The sequence below is a fragment of the Nannospalax galili genome, unplaced genomic scaffold (genome assembly GCF_000622305.1).
Source record: "Nannospalax galili isolate Female #2095 unplaced genomic scaffold, S.galili_v1.0 scaffold14, whole genome shotgun sequence".
Lineage (NCBI taxonomy): Eukaryota > Metazoa > Chordata > Mammalia > Rodentia > Spalacidae > Nannospalax > Nannospalax galili.
Genome location: NW_008336953.1, coordinates 485,308 through 502,948, shown reverse-complemented (window position 1 = coordinate 502,948; position 17,641 = coordinate 485,308). Strand labels below are relative to the sequence as shown.

General features: G+C 42.7%; 1 protein-coding gene across 11 annotated transcripts in view; it reads right to left on the bottom strand.

Moving 5' to 3' along the window:
- The window catches only part of Mllt10 (MLLT10 histone lysine methyltransferase DOT1L cofactor), a 193,024-nt gene that overhangs the window by 174,808 nt on the left and 575 nt on the right, over positions 1 to 17,641 (bottom strand). For 8 of the 11 annotated variants that reach the window (XM_029562886.1, XM_029562888.1, XM_029562890.1 and 5 more), the window contains exon 3: positions 11,631 to 11,710. In XM_029562886.1, the coding sequence (XP_029418746.1) occupies positions 11,631 to 11,710 (80 nt within the window). Of the gene's footprint in view, positions 1 to 11,630; positions 11,711 to 16,985; positions 17,410 to 17,641 lie in introns of those variants that run through there. The other 3 variants (XM_029562898.1, XM_029562895.1, XM_029562896.1) reach the window with 2 other exon arrangements.

The window sequence follows — 17,641 nt, the reverse complement described above, 5'->3', positions numbered from 1 at the left end:
TGCAAAAACTATCTTCTTGCTCCAATGTTTCCAGCAATGATTCATGAATTACTTTGCAGTTTTGTTTCTTCATAGCATATTTTAAAATGTATTTTCACATCAGCAAAAAAAATAAAAAAAAAAAAAAAAAAAAAAAAGTCTAATTTTACATAGTGAAATGGCAGCATCCACCTAGCTCAAAGAATACTAGTAAGCAGACCTACCAACCTCAAACAAATGACTGGAGATTTCACTCTGAACCAAGAAGACAGAGGGTCAACAATACCTGGCCACACAGAAAGCTCCTGACCAACTCATTAGAATTGAATTGATGGCAACTTCTCCATGAAGATGAAAACAAACAGTAGAAGAGAAAAGTTTCCTAGAAACAGAAAATTTCAGAAAACTAAAAGCAAAAAATCTTTTAACAAAATTCAAAATATTAAGGGAAGAGTAGGAAAATAAAGTGAGATCATCTAAAAGAAATATAAAACACAAAAAATTTAGATCAATTCAGAGGGTCTAACACTCAAATTAAGAAGCACACAGAAAAAGCAAACAATGAATATAGAAATGAGAAAGTCATCAAAGAAATACTTGAAAATATTTCCTAGGGACCACTGTTTCCCTGCTCCGGAGGCAGCCCAGCAGTCTGTTTGCTGCCCCACCCCTCCATGGAACTGGTCTGTTGGTGGTCTTCGCTACTCCACTTCCATACTTGTGGTGCCCAAGAAGGGGGTGGGGGGTGCACGCAACTAGTTACTTATGACCCGGTTCCTCTTTTTTTCTTTTTTTTGGTCTTTTTGAGACAGGGTCCTGGTCCCTGTAGCCCCAGCTGTCCTGGAACTCACTATGTAGACCAGGCTGGCCTTGAACTCAGAGATCCGCCTGCCTCTGCCTCCCAAGTGCTGGGATTAAAGGCGTGCACCACCACACCCGGCTCCAGTTCCTCCTTTTACAGAACCAAACTGCTGCCCAGGCTCCCACCACTCACCACACCAAGCCCGAGATTATGAGTCCACCTCCCCCACTCACCCTCTGACAGAGTTCTGGACAGAAGCAATGAGATGACCCGACAGTCAGTGAACCAAATACCCTAAGGTCTCCTACCACCACCTGCCTGCCACCTCTCTTTTGCTGTCATCCTGTCCAGCAGGAAGTATCTAAAGAAAGATCACCGTTGCCCCCCATCATCAACAAAAGGCTGGAATGTTAGGCTCCTGGCAGGCTCCTAAAATGGGGGCTCAGCTCCCAACGTACGGCAGATTTGAACTTAGCCCCAGGCAAATCCCTCAGCTTATTGGGAGACCAACCAATCCTGTGCTAAACTACCCAGCCTATGTCACAGACAGTTACCCAACCACCTGACTGCCTATAAAAGATCTCTGAGAGATGGCTCAGCGTTTAAGAACACTGGTTGTTTTTGCAGAAGACTCCCGGGTTCAAATCCCAGTACCCACATGTCAGCTAACAACTGTCGGTAACTCCAGGCCCAGGGGATCCCACAGCTTCTTCTGACCTCCACGGGCACTGCACGACATGGGTACACTTACCTACATGCAGGCAATACACACATACACATAAAATAAAAATTAAAAAAATAAAATAAAAAAAAGTCTGATTCTCCCTGCTAGCTGCTGTTTCTCATTGCTGTTTCTCTGCTCCCCAAGAGGCAGCCCAGTAATCTGTTTGCTCTGAAATAAACTGCTCCCCCACAATGGAAAAAAAAAACAAACATTTTCTAGGACCTCAACTCAGTTTTTCTAATATGAGTTATCAACTTAAAAACCACTGTGTCTCCAGAATAATCAGTAAAAGGAACCAGTATTTTTTCTCTCTTTTTTTGGGGGGGATGGTCCTTTTTGAGATAGGTTTCCCTGTAGCCCCAGCTGACCTAGAACTCACTAAGTAGACCAGGCTGGCCTTGAACTCACAGAGATTTGCCTGCCTCTGCCTCCCCAGTGCTGGGATTAAAGGCACACACCCAGCTTGGAACCAGTATTAAAAGTATCAGAAGTAGCTTGGATAAGAATATTAAATCCTGGCTGGAGATGTAGCTTGGTGGTAGAGGACTTGACCAACATTCAGGAGACTAAGTTCAAGCCTCAGCACTGAAAACGAAACAACTAAATCCTGAGAGAACATTCACAAAGAATTCGAAATCAGTGGTATATGCCTATAAATCTCAGCACTTGGGGGGCTGAGGCAGAAAGTAAATGCCAATTCATGGCCAGACTAGGTTACACAGTCAGTTCCAGGTGAGTGTACACGAGGAAGGAGAGGGAGAAAGGAGAAGCAGCAGGGCGTTGTGGTGCACAGCTTGAATCCCAGCACTTGAAAAGCAATGGCAGGTAGATCTCACAGAGATAGAGCTCAGAAGCCAGCGTGGGCAAGCTCAAGGCCAGCTGGAGCTACAGGGAGGTCCTGTGAATGAATGAATGAATGAATGAACGAATGAATGAATGAATGAATGAATGAATGAATTCATTAAAAAAAATTAAAAGCTGACCTAGCTGAGTGTGGTGCACACCTTTAGTCCCAGTACTCGGGAGGCAGATCTCTTTGAGATCAAGGCCAATCTGGTCTACATAAGAAGTACAGGCCAGCTGGGGCTACAGGGAGACCCTATCTCAAAAAGACCGCCCCCCGGCAGAAAAAATAAAACAAAAAACAAAAAACAGCTGACCTAGACAGTCTGCGGCTCCCTAATGCCAAACCCACTCTCCCCTTCCCAAAGAACAAAACCTGGGTTTTATGCAACTGATCAAAGAGACACAACTTTAAGACCAAACACTGTAGACTTGTTTTAAGTATAAATTGCTGAGTAAGACTTCTAGAACTTACATGAGTATAACTCGGGAAAAGGCCCACATTAGCACCTTACCACAGTCCCTATCTTTCTACTTAAAACTTGAGTGTGTTTGAGACAGGACTGTACTAGTAGCTCAAGCTGGCCCTGAACTCATTACAGGCACCATCTACCATGCCTAGAACATCTTTGGTTTTTTGAGACAGGGTCTAATGCAGACCAGGCTTGAACTTGCTACATAGCAGAGGATAATCTTAAACTCCTGATCCTGTACCTCCACTTCCCACATGCCGGATTACAGGTGTACCAACATGTTCAGTTTTATACAGTGCTGGGGACTTGAACTCAGAGCCTCATGCATGCTAGGCAAGCACTCTATCAACTGAACTATATCCCTAACACTAGAACTTCTTTATGCAGTAACAACAGTGGTTGAAAAATGATGTACTGTGACCACAGGTCAACCCTGAAAATAAAAATCACATGTTGCCAGGCATGCCTACAATCCCAGTATTCAGAAGGCAGAAGCAGGAGGATAATAAGTTGAAGGCCAGCCGAGTCCACATAGCAAGTTCCAGTCTAATCAGGGCTTCACGGGCAAGACTTTGTCTCAAAGAGAAAAAAAAGGCCAAGAGAGTATACTAGAAAGACAAAGCAGCTAATTCCAAACTACTACACAGAGCTGTCATAAAAGTGTGCTTTACTTGGGGCAACAGAGATGGCTCAGTGGTTAAGAGCACAGGCTGCTCTTGTAAAGGACCTGGGTTCAATACCTAGTACCCACATGGTAGCTAACAACCTTCTGTAACTCTGGTTTCAGGAGTTCTGATGCCTTCTTCTGGCTTCTGAGGGCACTGCATGCATTTAGTTCACTTGCATACATGAAGGCAAAACACTCATGCACATAAAAATAAAATCAAAGAAATTATTTTCAAGTTTTATGCTTCGCTTTTTCTCTTTTTTGAGAGTGCCTTATTGTAGCCCACATTGGACTCTGTGCTAGATAGCTTTAGTTGTTGACTTGACACACATGGGTAGAGGGAGCCTCAATTGGTGAAATGCCTTCGATGGACTGGCTGGTGGCCATGTCTCTGGAGAATTTTCTTGATTGCTGAGTGATGTGGGAGGGCCCAACCTATTGGGCAGGTTGTTCTGTAATTTATAAAAAAGGAGGCTGAGCATAGGCCAGGGGAGCAGGCCAGTAAGGAGTGTTCCTGGCCAGTAAGGAGTGTTCCTCCATGGTCTGTGCTTTAGCTCCTGCCTCCAGGTTCCTACCTTGGGCTCCCTGATGAACTGTGGCCTAGGAGATGTGAGCCAAATAAACCCTTTCCTCCCCAAGTTGGTACTGTTCACAGTGTTCTGTCACAGCAATAGAGAAACAAACTAGAACAGCCTCAAACTCACCAGAGATGACTCTGAACTTCAGATTTTCTTGCTTCCACCACCTAAGTACAAGAATTATAGGTGTGCACCACTGTGTCTAACGTGTATAACAGTACCTAGGGCTTCATGCATGGGAGGCAAGCACCATTTCAACTGAGGTATATTCCCAGCCCCATAAAAGTTTTAAAATGCCTTTCTAAACTCCTTTTAAGTGGAAGAATGACTTCCTAATTTGTAGATATGATTATAATCTGGTCTATGTTATCAATGACGAATCACAATTTTTTTATATTTTATTTAATGTGTATGAGTGTATTGCCTGCATGTATGTAAGTACACCCATGTTGTACAATACCTGCAGAGGTCAGAAGAGGGCACCAGCTGTTCGGCATCATGTGGGTGCTGGGAATCAAACCCTAGTCCTCTACAAGAGCAGGCAGTGCTCTTAACAGCTGAGCCATCTCTCCAGTCCCAACACAATTTTCTTAAATTATGGCACAAAATAATAGGTTTTATTTTGGCACTTTCATATACCTATGTCACTGAATCCTCCTCTCCTTATATTCATCCCCCATTACCTTCCTCCCCATTCCTGTTGAGCCCATCACCACCACCAAATAGTCTCCAGATCTGTGTGCAAACCCCATTCTCAACACATAAAAATATACAAATATCTCCCATGGTAGAGGAAGAGGAAACCAAGGAATCCATGACAACTCCTCCTAAAGAGTAGCTTATAGCCCAAAATTACAAAGCATATGAAAAATTGCACATAAGGTAAAGGGTCAGAGAAAGAAAGAGAGAAAAGGAGAGGGAGGGAGGGAGAGAGGAGAGGCAGAGAGAGAGAGAAAGAAAGAGACCACCCAGGCAAGTAACTTATGCCTGTAATCTCAGCACAGGGGAAGCTGAGGCAGGAGGATTCCAGCTTGAGCTAGGTAACAAGTCTGAGATTAGAGCAGTCTACATAATCAGAGCTATCTCAAAAAAAGAAAGAAAGAAAAAGAAAGGAGAACAGGAAAGAAGAAAGCAAAGGGGATGGGAAGGGAAGAGGAAGGGGAGGGAAGAGGGAAAATATTGTCATCTAAAAGGATGCTGATCCTCAGAAGGAAAAAGGACCCAAGTATCAAAGACAATTGACTGCCAACAGATTGTCTACTGAAACAGAAAACAGATAGACTAGAATAAAACCTTAGGTCCAGAAAAATATCTCAGAATTCAAACTAACATACAAAAACAAATAAATACTTATTTAAAACAATAATGATACACTAACTTCTGTTTCTTACTACACTAACTCTGAAAACACACACACCAAAAAACTTCAAAATGAAGGAAAATGGGAGCCATGAGTGTAGCTCAAGGACAGAATAGCGAGGGCCTAGGTTCAATCCCCAGTACTACAAAAGAAAAAGAATGAACTCAGCAAAGCATCTCTATGTCTACAGTTACAAGTACTCAAGAAGATCACCAGCCCAGGAGTTCAAGTCTAGCATGGACAAGGCTTGCTTAGCACGTCCAAGGCCTTGGGATCAATCACCAGCATTTAAAACAAAATCTAATACATAGGTTACCATTCCTATAAAACCTTAACTATTACACACACAACATTCATAAATTATGACTGTGTATGTGGTAGTATAAATACTGAAATATAGATGAGCCCAAAAGACTTAAAAATTGATAAAAACTTAGACTGGGGAGAGCAAATAAAAACTTCAACTTAAAGTTGTTTTGTTTTTCATCTTTTTTTACAGGATAGGCGTTTGAAAAAAGGTTCAACATGTGATCCAGGCTGGCCTCAAACTTAATGTATTATTTCTTATAAAAGGGCAATTTGAAGCAAATATGAAGAACTGTATTTACTCATCCTGGGTGGGTATACACAGATATTTAGAATATATTCCATACTGCTCAGAACAAGAAATACTAATTAAATGTATATTAACATAATCAGTAGAAATATAAACATATAATCAAGTAAACAATTAGTATGGTTTAACAGATATATAGCAATTTTTTAAAACACATATCTTCATTATTAAGCAAAACTTATAGCCAAGGGCCAGCGAAATCAACAGGTAAAAGCACTTGACAGCAACCCTGAGGACCTGAGATCAATCCTAAGGACCCACATGGTGAAAGGCATCCTCTGACCTCCATATGTGGGCTGAAGCACACTCACATGTATATAAACACAAACAAATGTAATAAAAATCATTTATAAAAATTATGAGGGCTCAGCATGGTGGCACTCTGGAGGCAGATGAAGGTGGATCTCTACAAGATGGAAACTAGACTGAACACCAGGCTAGTTCCAGCCTAGCTAAGACTACATAAGACACTGCATCAAAAAAAAAAAAAAAAAAAAAAAATGAAATGAAAAAAAAGAGGGCCAGCCTGGTAGTATAGGCCTATGATTCCAATCACTCAGGAGAGAGAGGATGGGGTAGGAAAATTCAATTCCAGGGCCTGCCTGGGTTACAAAGTGAGATGAAGGCAAGCAAGGGCATTTTAATCAGACTCTGTCTCCAAATAAAAAGTAAAAAGAGGATTCAAGATATAGTTCAGTGATATAGCACTTGATCAAGTATGCACAAGACCCTAAGTAGTAAGACCAAAAACTAAAACAAACAAAAACAAACCATAGAAGTAGCAGTAGTACTAGTAAAATTAGTATAGTCCCCACAGAAATCCCTAAAATCTTGATTTGAATTCCATATATTAGTTCAATAGTATTAAAAATGTGAAAGAATTGCAATAAAAAGCAGAGCAGTAGGCAAAGCCACAGTTGGCCTCCCAGAAGAAAGGAACATGGAGATCTAAAATAGTAACAGCCAAGCTTGGTGGTATAAACCTTAATTCCAGCACTCAGCATTTCTGTGAGATGCAGTCTGTACTACATAGTGAGTTCCAGTCCAGCTGGGGTTACAGGGAGACCTTATCGCAAAAAAAAAAAAAAAGGTGCTGGAGTGGAGAGATGAAGAGATGGCTCAGTGGTTAAGAGCACTGGACCCAGGTTCAGGTCCCAGCACCCATATGACAGCTCACAACTGTCTTTAACTCCAGTTTCAGTTTCTTTAGCCTTCAGAGCACCAGGCCTGCATGTGATGCTCATACATATATACAGGCAAACACTCTCATATATGTAATTTTTTTAAAAAGGCAACACATTAAAAATGTAATTTTGGGGGGGGCCTTTGGGAGGGTTTGTTTTCGTTTGATTTTTTTGAGGCAGGTCTATATAGTCCTGGCTGGCCTGGAACTCCCTACGTAGATAAAGCTGGCCTCGTCTCACTAAGCCTCCTTAGTGCTAAGATTAAAGGCGTGAGTCAATATGCTTGGTCTTTTGGAAAAGTTTTGTTTGGTTTTTGCTGATTTTTTTGTCTTTTTGAGACAGGGTCTCCTAGTAGCCCCAGCTGTCCTGGAACTGGCTATGTAGGTCAGGCTGGCCTCTAATTCACAAAGATCTGCCTGCCTCTGCCTCCCAAGTGTTGGGATTAAAGGCATGTGCCACCATGCCTGGCGCTGATTTTGAGACATGAGTCTGGAACTCAGAGGGACAAGTGATGCTCCTGCCTCACATCTCAAACATCTGGAACTACAGACATGTACCTCCCTATCTCACTGAATGCATTCTTGTTCTGTTTTTGTGGTGCTAGGGATCTAACACAGGGCGCCTTGCACATGATAGGCAAGTGCTCTAATTAATTGAGCTATTCTCTCAAGCCACCTAAGGTAAATTTTTTGTTGATGCTTTTTTCTTTTAATATTTTCTTTTATTATTTTTATTTTATGTGTGTTGCCTACATGTATGTGAGTGCAGCCATGTTGTGCAATGCCACAAAAGTCAGAAGAGAGCTTTGGATTCCCCTGGAACTGAAGTTAATGACAGTTCATAGTCGCCATATGGGTGCTGGGAATTGAACCCAGGTCCTCTGCAAGAGCAGTCAGTGCTCTTAACTGCTGAGCCATCTTTCCAGCCCCTGTTGATGCTTGTTAAACAAGGTCTTATGTAGCCCAGGCTGACCAAAAATCATTATGTCGATAGAGGATGACCTTGAACTTGTGATCCTCCAGTCTCCACTTCCCAAGTGCTAGAATTACACATATGTATTCATGCCAGCTAACACTGATCTTACTTTGTTTTGTCTGGACATTTCTGCTTGGGATAAAAGACATGTGCCATCATGCCCAGCTCTAATATAGGTTTTGGGGTAGTTTGTTTTTTTTTTTAATATTTTATTATTTTTATTTTATGTGTATGAGTGTATTGCCTGCATGTATGTGAGTACACCCGTGTCGTGCAATGCTGCGGAGATCAGAAGAGGGCTTCAGATTCCCCTGGAACTGGAGTTAAGGATGGTTCGTAGCCACCATGTGGGTGCTGGGAATCGAACCCGGGTCCTCTGCAAGAGCATTCAGTGCTCTTAACCGCTTAGCCATCTCTCCAGCCCCAAGTTTTTGTTTTTTGAGATAGGGTCTTACTAGGAAGTCTTGACTGGTCTGGAACATGTATGTAGACCAGGATGGCCCCAAACTCAGAGAACCCCTGATCCTGTCTCCATGTTCTGGGATTAAGGCCTGAACAACCATTCCTGGCAATTTTAAATAGAATCCTTTTTTTATTTTTGTGGGGGGGTCTTTTTGAGACAGGATCTCCTGTAGCCCCAGCTGGCCTGGAACTCAATGTAGACCAGGCTGGCCTTGAACTCAAAGAGATCTGCCTGCCTCTGCCTCCTCTCCCAAGTACTGGGATTAAAGGGACCACAACACTCATGCTACCCGTTTTCTTTTTCTTTACTTTTAATATTGTATTCATTATTTCTATTTCATGTGAATGAATGCAAGGCACCCGTGTCATACTATGTTAAGGACGACTATCTGGTGCCATATGGATGCTGGGAACCAAACCCAGTTCCTCTGAAAGAGCAGCCAGTACTCGTAACCGCTGAGCCATCTTTCTAGCCCCTTCTTTTTGGTTTTTTGACACAGGATCTCACTATATAGAAAAGGCTGGCCTAGACTCACAGAGATCCACCTGTCCTTTTTTTTTTTTTTTTTAACATGTATGAGTGTATTGCCTGCATGTATGTGAGTGCACTCATGTTGTTCAATGCCGCAGAGGTCAGAAGGGGGCTTCAGATTCCCCTGGAACTGGAGTTAAGGATGGTTCATAGCCACCATGTGGGTGATGGGAATCGAACCTGGGTCCTCTGCAAGAGCAGTCAGTGCTCTTAACCGCTGAGCCATCTCTCCAGCCCCCACCTGTCTTTTTTAAATAGGCTTTAATGTAGCCCAGCTCAGCCTCAAACTTGAACTTGACATGTAGCTAGGGGAAACCCTGAACTTCTCTCATCTCCCGTCCCTACCCTCTAGCATGCTGGGATTACCACCAAACCGAGCTTTCTACAATGTTAAGGATAGAACCCAGGGTCCTTATTCATAGTAGACAGGTATTCTACAAACTAAGCTACATTTCCAGTCCCTAAAGAAACAAAATTTTTATGACTGATTTCATCTTCCATTTGCTAAGCCCTATTACTTTAACACTACAATAATTAAATGTAATTCTGCAGTAAGAGATTCTCACACAATCAAAATGTATCAAAAGAACTACAAAAATATTACTCTGAGAATCATTATTCTATATATACTACTGAGTTACAATTTCTACTTAGCCAAAATTGTCTAAGGCATAACTAAAACTAATCTGAGGACATGCCCATAAAGAAAAGTTGAAACCTTTGTCGAGACAGGGTCTCCTTGTAGCCTCAGGTGACCTGGAACTCTAAGGAGACCAGGATGGCCTCCTTACTAGTATGCTGGGATTAAAGACATGTACTACCACACCCAGATAAAATGTTTATGTTCTAACTTCAGGTCAAACTTTTCAGTCAACACTGAAGTGAATCATCACACTGCAAATGGCTATACCTTATTTTATTTTGGTCTTTTGAGACAGAATCTCCTTGTAGCTCCAGCTGGCCTGGAGCTCATTATGTAGATCAGGCTGGCTTCAATTTCGATCTCACAGAGATCTACCTGCCTTTGCCTCCAGAGTGCTGGGATTAAAGGTGTGTTTCCCATGCCCAGCTAGCAAATGGCTATATTTTGTATAACTACTGAAAATTGAGGAGCTGGAGACATGGCTCAGTGGTTAAGAGCACTGGCTGCTCTTGCACAGGACCGGAGTTCTTTTCCCAGCACCCACAAGGTGGTAGCAACCATTTTTAACTCCAGTTCCAGGGGATCTGACACCCTCTTCTGACCTCCAAGGACACTGTATGACATGGGTACACTTAGGCACATGTAGGCAATATACTCATACACATAAAAATAATAAAATTTTTTTTAATTAAATCTTGGGGCTGGAGAGATAGCTCAGCAGTTAAGAACACTGGCTATTCTTGCAGAAGACCCAGGATCAAATCCCAGCACCCACATGGCAGCTAACAACTGTCCTCAACTCCAGTTCCAGGGGATCCAATAGCCTTTCTGTCCTCCACGGGAGTTGTACTACATGGGTGCACTTACCTACATGCAGGCAATACGTGCATACACATAAAAAAAAATAAAAATAATAAAATATTAAAAAAAAAAAAAATTCAGCCAGGCATCGTGGCAAACGCTTTTAATCCCAGCAGAGGCAGGCAGATCTCTGTGAGTTCAAGGCCAGCCTGGTCTACATAGTAAGTTCCAGGACAGCAGGGGCTACAGGGAGATCCTATGTCAAAAGAACAAAAAAAAAAAAAAATTAATCTTTCTGCTGGAATTTCCATATATTCAACTCCAAAAAAAAGTGCTTTTGGAAACCAAGAATAAACAAACCTCCCTCATTTTTACAAAAAGTTTACAAAAGTGTTCAGAAAGAAGGGTGAACTGGTAAAGTAAAAAAGGGAAGATGTTTTTCTGTTGCTTTGCCAAAAAGAACTGAACAACTGAAAATAGGGAGTATTTAAACTATAAACTACATATATAATAAAAATGTTAGCACCTAAAAGCCTTTGCCTAGCAGAAAGACCAGTATGACTTCCTAATGTTTCTTCTGTGATTATGTTATTAACTACGATTAACTAATATAATCTTCAAACCATTTCAGGCTTTAACTCTGTAGATCTAGTTAATAAAGCCTGAATGTAGGGGTGAGGGTGTAGCTCAGTGGTACAGTGTTTGCCTAGCATACACTGGGGCCTGGGTTCAATCCTCAGCACCAAAATTGAGTAAATAAAACCGAACATAATTTCATTAATTGTTTTCAAATTATCCAGCAATACATACATATACATACATACATACACACACAGACTTTACAAAATCAGTTTAAATGGGCTGGAGGGCTAGCACCTCCATTAAGGGCTAAGGCTAACAAAATCAGTTTGAAGGTACAAGTCAATATTTGGCATCCTAAAATATACTACTTACTTAAGTATTTTAATGTTTTTGATAAAACAGTCCTTACCACTCTGGCTGCTCTCTCCTGAGATTCACATTTCCTGCAAAACCATGGTCCAGTGGGTACTTGAACAATGCCATAGCAAGCTGTAGGAAAACACAATGTTTAAATATGAAAACTAAAGAAAAAACAACCTGTTAAACTACCTCTCAAACTACTGTTTTATATACTGTTTATCACATAGATTACAACATAATTAAAAAGTAAAATTATCAGCCTAATGTGATGTTACACACCTTTTACCCCAGCACCTGGAAGGCAGAGGCAGGCAGATCGCTGCAGTCAGAACCAATCTGGTCTACATAACAAGTTTCAGGCCAGCCAGAGCTACAAAGTGAAAGTCTATCTTTTGAAAAAATGAAAATTGCCATGCGTGGTGGTGCACATCTTAAATCTCAGCACTCAGGAGGCAGGGGCAGGCAGATCTCTGTGAGTTCAAGGCCAGCCTGTTCTACATAGTGAGTTCCAGGTCAGCTAAAGCTACAGGGAGACCCTGTTTCAAAAAAAAGACCTAAATAAATAAATAAATAAATAAATAAATAAATAATGACACAATAAAATTTTAAAATTCAATCTTTTGGTGTTATTTCTTCTAAAGTCTGTGCTTAGCAAGGGCGTACATACCCCGTAACCAAAATACTCCAGAAGGTTAAAGCAAGATGATTATGTGTTTGAAAAGTCAACCTGAACTACATAGAGAGCCTATCTCCAAAATAAAAGCAAAAATGCTATAAATGTGTGATTTTTCATTTTGTTACTTTTTTATAGATAATTATGTAAAACTTCACTATATTTGCCCAGAATAAGTGAGAAATTCATTCATTCAATTCTTGCATTATAATTTAAGTACTGTTTTGTATTGCTGTGTGACAGAACTTCACCTCCCAAGAGGCTGACCACAAGCATACTATCAAATCACAAAGGAGTTTAAATCAGTTAAAAACAAGCCAGGCATGGTGGCACATGCTTTTAATCCCAGCACTTGGAAGGCAGAGGCAGGGGGATATATGAGTTCAAGGCTGGCCTGGTCTACATAGTAAGTTCCAGGTCAGCTGAGGCTACAAGGAGACCCTGTCTCCAAAGATCAAAAGACAAAAATAAATAAACACAAGACCAGCAGCGGATACTACTGCAGGCAACAAAATAAAATATGCTAATGTAAAATACTTCCTAGGATACGGGAATATAGCTCTGTCAGTAGTGTTAAAATGCATGAAACTCTGGGTTTGACCTCCAACGCTACATAAAAGCAGGCATGATAAAGCAAGCCTGGAATTCCAGTACTCAGGAAGTAGAGGCAAGAGGATAATCAGTTCAAGGTCAACCTTGCCTTTAATTCCAGCCCTCAGGAGGCAGAGGCAGAGGCAGGTGATCTCTGTAGATCCAGGCCATGCTGGCTCACATCCTGACTTCTAGGTAGGCTGTGACTAGGGAGACCCTGTGAAAAAACAACAAAATAGGGCTGGAGAGATGGCTCAGCGGTTAAGAACACTGGTTGTTCTTGCAGAAGACCTGGGTTCGAATCCCAGCACCCACATAGCAGCTAACAACTGTCTGTAACTCCGGTTCCAGGGTATCCGACTGCCTCTTCTATCCTCCGCGGGCACTGCACAACACGGGTGCACTTACCTACATGCAGGCAATAAACGCATACATGTGAAATAATAAATAATAAATTTAAAAAAAAAGAAAAAAACAACAAAAAGACCGAGAAAGAAAAAAATTGTCAACCTTTACCACAGAGAAAAAGTATCTGAGGCCAACCTAGGCTACATGAGACAGGGAAAAAAGCAAACAGAAAAAATGAAAAACTTTGTGTAGAGTACTTGCATCGCATTTGCAAGGGCCTGGGTCCAATTCCAAGCACTTAAAAAAATTTTATATGGTGCTGGAGCGATGGCTCAGCGGTTAAGAGCCCTGACTGCTCTTGCAGAGGACCCGGGTTTGATCCCCAGCACCCACATGGCGGCTACAAACTGTCCTTAACTCCAGTTCCAGGGGAATCCAAAGCCCTCTTCTGACCTGAGGCATTGCACGACACGGGTGCACACACTTACATGTAGGCAATACATTCATACACATAAAATGAAAATAAAATATTTTTTAAAATTTTTATATAATAGCCAGTAAGTAAATCCATAGAAAGTATTATCAGTAGTTATTTAGGGATGTGGGGAGTCAGAGAAAAATGGGAAGTGATTTAAAATGGGTCCAAGGTTTTTTTTTTTTGTTTTTTTGTCTTTTTGAGGCAGGGTCTCCCTGTAGCCCCAAGCTGTCCTGGAACTCACTATGTAGACCAGGCTGGCCTCGAACTCACCGAGATTGCCTGCCTCTGCCTCTGGAGTGCTGGGATTAAAGGCCTGTGCTACCACGGCTGGGGTACCAGTTTTTTTTTGTTTTTTTTTTTTAAATAATAGCTGTATAAAGACAGGGTCCCCTGAAGGCCTGGGCTGGCCTGGAACTCACTAGTAGACCAGGCTACACTCTCAGAGATCCACCTGCCCCTGCCTCCCTAATACTGGGATTAAAGCTGTGCACCACACCCCACACACTCATTTAAATTTTACTGTTTACTGTATGTGTAAGCACATATGTGCATTTGTGGAATACATGTGTGGAAGTCTAACGACAATCTTCAGGAGTCTACTTGTTCTTTCTACCACGTGGGTCCCAGGGATGGAACTCAAGTCATTAGGCTTAGCAGCAAATGCCTTTACCTATTAAAACATTTGCCGGGCAAGTTTCATTGCTTATAAGGTGGGGTTTTTTTAATTTTTTAAGTTGGGCATGGTTGTACACACTCGAAAAACCAGCATTCAGGCTGCTGAAACAGGAGGACCTCAAGCTCAGGTCAAACAGGTTTACATAGTGAAAGCCTATCTCAAAAAACCAAGGGATGGGGCTAGGGACGTACCTTAGTAGTAAAGCATTTGCCTAAAACACACAAGGTCCCAAAAGTTTGAGCCTCAGCATGTCAATAAAGAAGAGGAGGTGTGTGTGTATGTGGGGGGGTGATGGAGGTGGAGGTGGAGGTGGAGGAGGAGGAGTTGTTGCTGCTGTTACTTGAGGTTTTGATTTTAGCCTGACAGAATCAGGCTGTCGGTCTTGGTGGAAGGTGCCTTTTACCCACTGAGCCATATGACTAACCAGAAAGGTTGCTTTTTTGTTTCATTGGCCTGGAACTCACTATGTAGACCATGCTGCCCTCGATCTCAAGAGATCTGTCTACCTCCCTAATGCTGGTATTAAAGGTGTGCACACCACACTGGGAAAAGATTGATTTTTTAAAATATTCGTATTTAGTTTGAGAAAAGTTAAAAATTTCTGAAAATCTATTAACAGCTTCAATTTTCTCACCAGTTTGCTCAGGCAGAAACTTGAAAATACTGAGAAGCAATAAAAGAATATAAAATCAGTAGAACTTTTTAAATAACAAATGTTAGACGCGTTTTGTTTTTAAGCCAGGGTGTCATGTAGCCCAGGATGTCCTCAAACTAGCTATGCAGCCCCTAGAATGGACTTGAACTTTAAAAAAATTTTTTATTACTTTTATGTGTATGAGTGTATTGCCTACATGTATGTGAGTGCACCCATGTCGTGCAATGCTGAGGAGGTCAGAAGAGGGCTTCAGATTCCCCTGGAACTGGAGCTCAGTGCTCTTAACCACCGAGCCATCTCTCCAGCCCCGGACTTGAACTTCTGACCCTCCAGAGTGCTGAGATTATAGGAATATGATAGCATACCAGGTTTATTCCATGCCAGAGCTCAAAATCAGGGCCTTGTGCATGCTAGACAAGCCATCTATTACCTGAGCTACATCCCCAACCTCATTTTGTTTTTCAGGCAGGATCTCACACTGTAGCCCAGGCTGGCCTTGAATTCAAAGATGCCCTCCCTCCTCAATCTCCCAGAAACTGGAATTAACACACTTTTAAACCTGTGTTAAGTATGTCAAAGTAAAAATGTCTTATCGGACAAAAAACAGCATTAGAAGCTGGGAGTGATGGCACACATCTGTAACCCCAGCACTTGGGAGTCAGAGGCAGAAAGATCATGAGTTCAAGGGCAGCCTCAGCTACATTATCAAGTTTGAGGCCAGCCTGGGCTACATGAGATCCAGTATCAATAAAAAAAAAAGATTAAAAAAAATAGTGTCTGAAACTGAATGCACACTTTTATTTGGAAGTACTTCTGGAAAAAGACGTGTGTATTTTCTATACTGACAAGCAGGGATTACTTAACAAAAATTAAATATTGTGACTTATAATTCCTAAGACATACCACCACAAACAGGAGCACAGGAAGATTCAAGTCTGACAAAACAGAAGTATAAGAATGTCATAGTAACTACCATTTTTAATGCCAACTTAAGAATGTAAAAAAGCCCAAAAACAAACCTACAAATGCCAACAAAAACTAACAGATATTACATCAATACTAAGATTTTAACACCATTATCTAGATTTGACATACATTCACTTTTTTGCACCTGATCTTAGCAAATGACTAAGGAATATTTTTCACTCCTTTTTAAAATGGACATGCGGGGCTGTAGAGATGGCTCAGAAGTTAAGAGCACTGGCTGTTCTTGCCGGGGACCCAGGTTCAATTCCTAGAACCCACTTGGCAGCTAACAACTGTCAGTAACTCCGGTTCCCAGGGGATCCACCCATGCACTGCCCGACATGGGTGCATTTACATGCATATAGGCATACACTCATACACATAGAAAATTTAAAACAAGGCATGTAAATTTCTCCTCTTAAAACAAACTAGAAATAACCAAATTCTCCTGTTAATTCACTCTCAGAATCATCACTATCTAAATATCCCATCCCGACAGTGATATTTCATTCTTTAAAGAATCTACTTTGGGGGCTGGGATTTGTGGCTCAGTTGGTGGAGTGTTTGCCTATCCTACATGAAGCCTTGTTCTAGCCTCAGCACCACTGAAGCCAGGCCTCCTAGTGCATGCCTGCAATCCAACACTGGGGAGATAGAGGGATGAGGATCAGGAATTCAAGGTCATCCTGGGCTACACAGAGAGTTTGAAGCCAGCCTGGGCTATGTGAGTTCATCTCAAAAAGATAAAAATAAAAATGCACTTTGGCAGCCTTACGTTCAGATTTCCTTTCTTCCCGGGTGGTAAGTTCCTTCCTATACCTTACAACTTCTTTAGGCTCTTGGAGTTGAGGTAAGGGATTGTTGCCTATCTGGGCCCTGAGCTATTATAAATTATAGCAAGTCTCCATCTAAAAAAAACCAGTAACAAAATACCCACCACTCAACGTGAACTTCAGAAAGGGGACGGGTGAGTGGGAAGGTGAGCCAACAGTGAGCCACCAAACACAAAAACACTACCTTGTGTGTTCTGGTCTGGATTTCCTTACCCCCTGAAGTGGAAACGTCAGAACTTCAATAACCAGAAGTTCCCTGGCCAGGCATGGTGGCGCAGGCCTTTCATCTCCGTACTCCCAAGGCTGAGGCAGGCGGGTTTCTGTGCGATGGAGACCGGCCCCTTTACACAGCGAGTTCCAGGCAGCCAGGGTTGGTGGGACCTGTCTCCCCGGAGTCCCCTGCGTGCCAAGCACCACCCCACCTCCTCTCCCGGGTCAGGGACAGTGCCAGTAACCGACCCGGGAGGCCCGGCCCAGAAGTCCCGTCGGGCGGCGGGGTCGTCCCTTCCCTTCCTGCTCCGGAGCGGCCGGAGTCTCCCGAAAGGGCGGCAGGGCGGGCGGGCCCTCGGCCCCAACTCGTCCGCTCCCGCCCGCCGGAAAGTGACACCAGCGCGCGCGGATCCGTGACAGCCGGGTCAGGGACAGTGCCAGTAACCGACCCGGGAGGCCCGGCCCAGAAGTCCCGTCGGGCGGCGGGGTCGTCCCTTCCCTTCCTGCTCCGGAGCGGCCGGAGTCTCCCGAAAGGGCGGCAGGGCGGGCGGGCCCTCGGCCCCAACTCGTCCGCTCCCGCCCGCCGGAAAGTGACACCAGCGCGCGCGGATCCGTGACAGCCGGCCGCAC